The sequence below is a fragment of the Mycetomoellerius zeteki genome, unplaced genomic scaffold, assembly GCF_001594055.1.
Source record: "Mycetomoellerius zeteki isolate Tzet28-1 unplaced genomic scaffold, Tzet1.0 scaffold375, whole genome shotgun sequence".
In the NCBI taxonomy this organism is placed as follows: domain Eukaryota; kingdom Metazoa; phylum Arthropoda; class Insecta; order Hymenoptera; family Formicidae; genus Mycetomoellerius; species Mycetomoellerius zeteki.
The window spans coordinates 41,545-50,953 of NW_017257366.1; the positions used below are offsets into that span (position 1 = coordinate 41,545).

Genomic DNA, 9,409 nt, shown 5'->3' on the forward strand with positions numbered 1-9,409 from the left:
CATCCTCCACTGGCTCCACATGGAACGTATACTGATCTACACCAGCGTCAGTCATAGGTTCGATCCACTGTAATTATTTCAATTATCGTAAGTAAAATGGAGTTTACTTTAGCCCAAATTTTAATAATGCTCACACAGCACGTATGTCAAAATTTTAACATAACACGTTTTGAGATGTCTTGTGTTCTGATTTTGGACATATTGTCTAGATATTTTTAAAAATCTTGGCCAAATTAATAGATCAATTCTAAGCAGAATCGTAAGCCTCGTAATTCGTAAGACTTGCAAGAACTTATAACTGTTTATTATGCAATATCTTTACACCTTTTTACTAACCGTAAAATTTACGAGAAATCGTAAGATAATGAATGATTGTACATTTTATGGTACATAGAAAATATCACTTCAATCATAAGGTCTTACAAATCTTATGAGAACAAGTTATTATTATTACGAGCTTTACTTCTGCTTAGAATTGACCTATAAAGTTACCTCATGGCTACATTCAGGAATTACGCCTAGATAACTCTAGGGCGCATTTTTGCTATAACATACGTAACGTAACCTAAAATCTATAGCTTAGAGTTATCTGGACGTAATTCCTGAACGCAGCCCATTTTACATTAAATTATTAGGCCTGTATATTCAAAACGCTTACAACAATGTTATCGCGTTAACATATTATAGTTTACGATTTACGTTACACACACTACAGAATTTCAGAGATAAAAGCGCGCTTTTATAGATAAAAACGCGTTCTGAATACGACTCTTAATTTATAAAATTTAAAACATGTTATCCTGCAGTTTCTGGAAAATCCCGTTTAACTTGCGCATATACCTGCTCCGGTTTGGATACCATCATATGTGTCTCGAAGAAAGCATCTTTTATTTTACTACGAAGACACTTGACGATCGGATGACCGAACGTTAGATTTGGAACAAAATGACCGTCCATCACGTCTAGGTGCAAGTAATCCGCGCCATTATCCAATAACTTTTGCGACTCTTCGTAAATTTGCGCCAGGTCGCTGTTTAAAACCGATGGGCCAATTTTTGCGCTCAAATTCTTTGCCATGCCGTCCGGAATGTATCAACGTGCGCGGGTGAGAATGTCCCGCGAAGCTGCTCCCAAAAAAATATATGTAAACACGTATGTTGTTCTATACACAGATAAATTAAAATAAAATGTATTCAGCGTGATGTACGTACTTATTACGTAAACGAGCAGTAAACGAGACTCGTGTAGCTAGTGAATAACCTATATTGCTCAACATGAGCATGCCCGATTCAGATTAGGTTAGTCTTGATTTCTGCTAGCACGTGGAAAGTGGAAACGTGGAAAAACCCTTGAAATAAATAAAGATAAAATCAACAAACAATTGTCTGGGACATGAAATTTGGTCATAAAACCATGATTTCAAGCTTGTACACATTTGATTTTTATAGAACGTTATAAGTCTTACCTGAACGTTTATTTTACAATGTAAACAAGCCACATTAACGGAGCATATTGAAATGGAGGTTCCTATCGAGACACGAAAACCGTCGAAGATCGGCTTATTTTTTATTGCCGCTACAGGTTCGTTAATATTATTTTTGTTATTGAATTGAAATTAATCAGTTGCGCTGATTTCAATAAGTCGGTCTTTCCCTGTGCCGCTAGGCGGGATTGCAACAGCGATTAGCGTCGTAATTTGTCAGCCCTGCGTTTCGCAAGATATGTTTGCCATACGTGCCAGCTACGCATCAACAAATAAAAAACGTTATTCGAGCGTTAAACGGTCGTTCCGGTTCCTTGATTGATCTCGGCAGCGGCGACGGACGTATTGTAAGTATGATAATCGCGAGTCACGCGAGTTACCGAATCACAAGCAAAGAATATTTACATATTATGGCTATTCTTCTTTTAGAAGACATAATCGACACAAGTGTCGTTTTATCTTTGTTATTCACTGAATGTCAAGGAGAATAGAATGATGTTTATGTCAATTGCTTTCCTTTTAGAAGACTTTGAATGCTTTCAGGCTAAAGACATAGATGATACAGTGAGTATTTTCCAGCAAGAGACACAAGATCTGTTTTTTATTTCTGTACAAACTAGACTGCATTGGATTCTTTTTTTTTTGTTTTTGCCAAATATCAAACATATCTGATTCACTTTAAGTTCTAAAAATATATTACTACTAGTTCAGCTATAAGAAACAGATTTACAGTGTATCATAATGATCATCTCAGCTTTGTTTAATATTGACAAACAAGGATGTAATAATTCACTGTGTTATATTGTATCATCTGCTATTGTGTCTCTTGCTAGAAAACACCCAGAGTCTCCTAAAAGAAAAACAGCCTATATGTACACTTTTAAAAAATATAATTTTATATAGATTAAAATAAGTAAAAAATGCAAGCCAATGTAAGTCGACACTGGATAGTAGCGTGTAAAACTTGTGTGTAACAATAATTGACAATTACAGACGTTTCGACCATAATTTAAATCATTTTCGGTGTAACAAATAAGTAGTAACAAATTCAAATATGGAACATTACATTAAATTTTGATATAATATCAATGAGACGCTTTGTAAAACCGATGATATGTCGCAAGTGTAATGTCAAAAATCGTTCATGGATAAAATCAACCGTCTATTGTATTTAGAAGAATACATATTTTGATAGTCCAATATTAAAATATCGAACTGAAATATTAAACGCACGATAGAATATCTCAGTTCAATTTACAAGCTGCTCAAAAACTTACATTAATTTAAAGTCTTATAAGTTGTCAAATAGAGCACATGCATATCTGGTAAAAAACGCTTATTTCCAAGCATTCTTACCCAGATAGCAAAGCGTGTCTCAGCAAAATTACACAAATCTGTGATTGCTTATGATGTTGGCAACTTGCCATAGATTTGTCTTCAACGATTTCGAATATACCGACATTGTAGCAACATGCAGGCAACAATGTGTATATGTATTGCAGTTTAATAGCAAGATAGTTGCATTAATGTTATCTTGTGTTGTCGGCAATATGAAAGCATTGCATGATGCTGCATATTATTATGGCAACATGATGGCAGTAGTGTAAATTTTGATGATGACGATTTTAAAGCAACGATTTTGTCGACAAACTGCTGGCAAGTTGCTACTCAAAGTTATCATATCATGAAGACATCAGTTGCCAACAAATGAGGACTCAGTTGCTGCAATTCTGGTAGCAACACATGCTTAGCAATGCATACTTAGCAAGCAACATGCCAGCAACAAGATAGACACGTTGCTATCAGGTAACTGCTAGTCTGGGTAACTAATAAAGAACAAGTGAGTGTATTTATGTATAACTGTTAGAATCATAAATAAATACAGGATAAAGGCATGGGCGTTGACTTTTGTGGGAAGTGTATGGAGTATTCTATACGTCAGAATTTTTTCATGTACAGAATTCCACATATAAACTATTTTTTCAAAATAAGTGTTGATAATAATTAGTGCTTTTTTCTGCCTTGAGAAGAATGAAAACGTATTTGTGTTCTACGTTGCAACAAGTTCAATTTCAGAAATTAGCCTTTTATTTAATATTTTTTCCTTGTCTAAAATCTTAACGTTCTAGTCGGTCATTTATATATGTTATATACATTATATAACGGGATATAATTTTTTATGCATTAAATGTAAGTATTTAATAAAATAAAATTTTTGGATTATAATTTTTATGAACAAAAAATTCTTATTAATATAATTTTATAAATATAAAGTTTTAATTAATGACCAGAAGTTTAGCAACCTTAAAAAGAGTATTCTTAAAAAAAAAATCCGGTTGTGGTAACCCTATACGCAAGAGACATGCCGTGAAATGCAAAACAGAGATAAACTTTTTTACTTTTCCAACGACCACAATAAATGAGATAATTTATAAATAGGTCCTCGCGGTGGCAAAGCGTGGCTTTAAGGCCCACGGTATCGAGTTAAATACCTGGCTAGTATGGTATTCGAGACTTCAAGCGCTGATTAACGGTCTGTCGAGTGACACTGCGTTTCATAAACAAGATTTATGGAAACATCATTTGGGAAAATATGATAACGTCGTTATATTTGGCGTAGATCAAATGGTACGTTTTTTTCCTTAATATTCATCGTGACCCTTGAGAAAAAACAAAATGTATATCAAGAAGTCTTCTTCCATCTTTTTTACAGATGGAAGATATTGAAAAAAAGTTCAACAGCGAATTGAGCAAAGATTCCCTCGTAATCGCATGTAGATTTCCTCTTCCTAACACGCATCCTGTTGTAACGATTGGACATGGAGTTGACACCGTTTGGATTTACAAGATACCCCAGAACTGAATTTGAGGTAACAAAGGATATACATTTAGATTGAATAAATTATAATACAAAATAATTGTTGTGCATTTAATATATTATTTATATGTTTATTGAAGTACAAAAAATGTACAATTAATGATCTTTGTATTTACAGTAAGAAAATAAATCTGTATTATTCCTAGATTAATGTGCCGTGAATAATTAAATAAGTTATGTTATTTTGTTATATTTACGAAACAGCTCTGACCTACTTATATAATCTCTATCATGCTATCTTAAAATGAATGAGTGAATACACTTTTCAACTCATAAATTTCTGTTATTATAACGGACTATTCAATGCAATAAATATGCATTTTACTACCTGTTATAACGTTTTCTTACCTGTTATATCTAAACTTACTTTTTTAAATGTAATTTTTGAACACTATAGGATTCTTTTAAAATGCATAATGATGTACACAAATTGCATTTATAAATAATTAATATTAAATATTATATATACAGGATAAGGTATTTAAAACAGGTCACTTGAATAACTTGCTTGTTTTTAACAATAGAAGAAAAAGCGCTAAACAAAAGTTGCATGGTTTCAAGGTGGACGTATTTTGGTCATGCTGTCTTTCTTTTAGGTGAAGGCACTAAAGGTATGAAAGTTACCTTCATTTTTTTAAACAGAATTGTATGATTTTTTTTACACAATATAGTTCCTCTAATTATTCTGCATGTAAAAGTATTTAAGGTAGTGATATCAAAAAATAATTTACGAGATATTTTATACTTTATTCTGTCTATTGTGTGTTTTCTTTCCACCAATTGATTCATCCTATTATTCTGTTCATAAAAAGTATTAAGATATGATTATCAAAAAATTAATTAGTTTTAAAAAAGCTGCTTTTTTTCAAATTACTGGAAAAAAAACCGGAAAAATTTCAGTTTTTTTCCAAAAAATTGGTTTTTTGGAAAAATTGCTATTTTTGCTATGTAAAAGACATAATAAGTAACTTCTAAATTCCTTTATAAAATTCCTTTATTAATGCGATCTATGAAATTATATAGCATTATCTTTATTAAAATTTTTTAGTTATCCTTCTATTTTTATAGTAAAACCTAATCTAACCTTCTTTTAGTACATGGTAAAACTTAAGTAGACAGATTTTTAACTCTAGTTTGTCACACTCTGGTCTAATGAACTCCTGAAGTGTCTCTGTAGGTTTTTTTTCCAAATATTTTATTACGAATTCAATTTAGATCCAAATTATTTTCTAAACCTACTATTATCATATAAACGTGATGTTTGGACTCTATATTTTTAATTCTTACATTAATGGTGCAATAGTATATGTTTTGTATGTTTTATTGAATATATTATGCGACCTCAATCTTTTATACAATTTCAAAATTTCTGTTGACTTATCCCGCCGTGTACCTTATACGCAATTATTTTCTTTACGGAAGAATCGAGAAGCAAACATGGTAGGTTTTACAAGCACGCGTGAATTTTTCCAAAATAAATTTTTCTATCCTTGCGAAAAAAAAACCGAAAAAATTCGCGGAAAAATTGGAAAAATTGGGTTTTTTTCCAATCCTTTAAAACTATAAAATTAATAATTTACGAGATATTTAATATTTAATATTTTGTGCCAACATGTGACAGAATAAAGTATAAAATATCTCGTAAACTATTGATTTTTTGATATCACTACCTTAAATACTTTTACATGCAGAATAATTAGAAGAACCATATTGTGTAAAAAAATCATATAATTCTGTTTAAAAAAATGAAGGTAACCTTCATACTTTTAGCGTCTCCACCTAAAAGAAAGACAACATGACCAAAATACGTCCCCCTTGAAACCATGCAACTTTTGTTTGGCACTTTTCCTTCTATTGTTAAAAACAAGCGAAATATTCAAGTGAACTGTTTTAAATGTACCTCACCTTGTATATATAAATGCATATCAAGTGTTATAAATGCAATCGCATATATACAGTCTGTAAGATTTTAATTATATGATTAATGATCTGTGATAAAGAACTGAGCAATGAGATTTGAAAATCCAACAACAGGTATAGCTAAATGGAACAATATTGAACATGTACCTAACTTTCCTTCTTTCTTCAAAATGGATAAATGCAGTAAATTCGGGAAAGTGAAAACATAGATAAGTCCGCTTAAAGCGCCAGTATACCTGACAATAGTTCCGATATAAGGTACAAACGTCGCGAAAATGATACATATAGAAACCAATACGAGATTAATGGAGAGCACTAAGCCTCTGTTAGACGCTCTTTTCCATATCCATGAGAGTAACTGAATACGTAGTACATACGCGAGTAAAGGATAGACAGTCACTAATTGAAAAAGTAGCACTATACGAGCACCTATCGTAAGACCATCCCATTTTTGAAAATTATTTAGTAGGTTCTACAATAAAATAAGATCTAATTTAGAAAACATGAATTGTTATATTATATTGAATATTTCATCGTTTCTACAGAAAGATATTATGCGTACTTACATCTTCTATGCACGACTTAGGCAATGGGAAGCACATAAAAAATGTTACTCCAACGATGATATAAGTTAACGTGACGAGGACATATGCTATGGTTAAATCCCTTCCCTAAAAATAAAATCATTTCTATTTACTCCTTGCAACGGATCAATATACAAGAAGAAAATATGATTTAAAGTAACTAACATTCTTTTCTTGATTGCGATTACTTTGCATTATGTTGATTACAATATTGTGGATGAAGAATGACATTGCTAACAGCCCGGTAAATGCAGGAAACGTGGGCCGTATTACCCAACTTGTTCCCCATTCGACTTGGTCCATGTTGATGCCCCACGACGCTGATTTTATCACAACGAAGATAATCAAATACATAACTGACACTGTTCCTGTGAGATATATATTAAAAATTTATATCTTGTAATATCAGAATTGTATATACAATAAGATATTAAAAGCATACTCGTATATGGTCAGATGGTATATTAAATATAAAAATAGCTAATGATGCATATATATAATACATATACTTACCGAGAGAATTAAACTTTGTGAAAAATGTTGTACTGTTAAAATTTAAAAGAGGAAATATTAGTAAGGCTAAAAACATAGGCACTGTGTTTCGTAAGTCCCATGCTGGTCCCAACACATCATATGTTTTCTCATAAGTTACAATGGTATTATTGTCTTGGAACTCTTTCGGGCACAAAACTGTAAATCGAAGCGATAAAATCATTTCAGTGGAAATATTATTCTCGAGGAATAAATTAAAACTTTGTATCTATACATGATATATACCTTCTTTATATGAAATGTTCTCAGATACATGATGTATTGACCAGCCAGCTATGCTATCTGCAAAATGAATATTGTTTTCCAAAATAGTTCACGAGAGCACGTATCTTATTTATGTTTAGGACGAGGATATTTACCGTAAATAAAATTGACACTATTATACAGGAAATTGGCCATTAATATCCAGTAAGCTATAGTTGCACCCAGCAATACGGCAATACTAAATATTCTAGCGACATGTTCTGCCCATTTGCCGAGATATATCCGGCATAAGTCTAAAACTTCTATATCTGATCCACTACCTAATTAATCACAATATTAATTATAATTTGTGAAAAAAATTAATTATGTTGCACGTTATGATTTGTAAGAAAAGTTTTATGATAGAAGAGTCTTTTACCATGATATGCATGTGCAACTACGAGACGATAAGCGGTGTACAGGCATAAACCGCTCATCAGTAAATTGAGGATAATTCCAGGAAAGAATCCAGCCATCGTAATTCCCCATGGCATCGTCAGTAATGACGATCCCAGTATTGTATTCCAAATTGAAAATCTAAAACATAAAAATTAAATAGATTGTATATATCGGCACGCAATTATCATTTCTGAAATTAATTCATTTAAATGAATTTACAATAGTTCAACATCTTAACGTTCTGACCGTTATGGCGCTTCTTAATTTAATATTATTATGTTTAACATTAGCGGTCTTTCAATCTTATTATTGTAAATAGATTGTATTATTTTCATAATATATATTATTTTCATGGAATCTGTAAATTTGTTTTAATATAATCTTTATTCAAAAATTAGAGTTATGAAAGATAATAAATTTTACATAGATATATACACTACTCAAAAAAATTATGACAGAAAAATTGTGGGCAAAAATTGGCCAACTTTGACTAACGATAACTTGGCGAAAAATTATCGTAGGATAATGTTTTTTTTTAATTAAAGCTTGAAATCTCTACTTTAAGACGCTATGGCTAGATTTTAAGTTTGATGCACCCCTGCCACTGTAACTCTAAAATATGAGGGTGTGTTTGTCATATTAAAAATTGCAAAGTTTGACGGAATGCACGGACTTTGTAAAATTTTTTTAGGGAATACCGTTTGCAGCGGCATAAAGTTCGAACTTTCCTCTTTAATTTAAAAAAAAAACGAATCGCTGTGATTTTTTTTGCGCAAAGTCATCCTTGCATTTTTGACATATACTACCCACATTACCGGATATGCACCACGACGAGGTTACTGGATAAATTTTGTACGTTTCTGTGTGTGTGTGTGTGTGTGTGTGTGTGTGTGTGTGTAGATTTTGCACATCGTGTTTCTCGTGTAAATTTAAATAACGCGTGTTACCTCCGCGTTACTCAATTATTGCTTGCAGTCGATTCCTCATATTAATGCAGGCTCTAATTTCTTCCTGTGGAATGTCATTCCAGATTTGTACTAGAGTTTACGATAAGTCTCTAAGATTGACAGGTTGTCTTGCGAAATCTCTTAATTATGACCTATTATCTAGTACAAATCTGGCATGACATTCCGTAGGAAGAAATTAGGGCCTGCATTAATATGAGGAATCGACTGCAAGCAGTAATCGAGCAACGCGGAGGCAACACGCGTTATTGAAATTTACAAACAGAAACATGATATGCAAAATCTATACACACGCAGAAACGTGCAAAATCTATCCAGTAACATCGTCATGGTATATATCCGGTAATGCAAGTAATGTCGGTAGTATATGTCAAAAATGCAAGGA

At 32.1% G+C, this 9,409-nt stretch overlaps 3 protein-coding genes across 3 annotated transcripts in view; 1 reads left to right on the top strand and 2 right to left on the bottom strand.

The window, feature by feature from the left end:
• Window positions 1-1,262, bottom strand: part of Rpe (Ribulose-5-phosphate-3-epimerase) — a 2,167-nt gene extending 905 nt beyond the window's left edge. The window contains 3 exon segments of the mRNA XM_018453285.1: window positions 1-67; window positions 841-1,124; window positions 1,212-1,262. The exon segment at window positions 1-67 is cut by the window's left edge and continues 45 nt beyond it. Of these exon segments, the coding sequence (XP_018308787.1) occupies window positions 1-67; window positions 841-1,077 (304 nt within the window). The 5' untranslated portion in view covers window positions 1,078-1,124; window positions 1,212-1,262.
• A 23-nt stretch (window positions 1,263-1,285) lies between these two features.
• On the top strand, window positions 1,286-6,885 carry LOC108725955 (protein FAM173B). The gene is given in 6 exon segments (XM_018453284.1): window positions 1,286-1,581; window positions 1,666-1,693; window positions 1,695-1,830; window positions 3,923-4,111; window positions 4,197-4,353; window positions 6,827-6,885. Coding segments are annotated over 5 exon segments (567 nt in total). The 5' UTR covers window positions 1,286-1,517; the 3' UTR covers window positions 4,347-4,353; window positions 6,827-6,885.
• The window catches only part of LOC108725953 (sodium-coupled neutral amino acid transporter 9), a 27,137-nt gene continuing 23,868 nt past the window's right edge, over window positions 6,141-9,409 (bottom strand). Inside the window, exons 4-10 of the mRNA XM_018453281.1 lie at window positions 8,040-8,197; window positions 7,777-7,941; window positions 7,643-7,699; window positions 7,379-7,555; window positions 7,031-7,233; window positions 6,848-6,952; window positions 6,141-6,753 (exon numbers count right to left, since the gene is read on the bottom strand). Coding sequence (XP_018308783.1) covers window positions 6,343-6,753; window positions 6,848-6,952; window positions 7,031-7,233; window positions 7,379-7,555; window positions 7,643-7,699; window positions 7,777-7,941; window positions 8,040-8,197 — 1,276 coding nt within the window. The 3' untranslated portion in view covers window positions 6,141-6,342. The remainder of the gene's footprint in view (window positions 6,754-6,847; window positions 6,953-7,030; window positions 7,234-7,378; window positions 7,556-7,642; window positions 7,700-7,776; window positions 7,942-8,039; window positions 8,198-9,409) is intronic.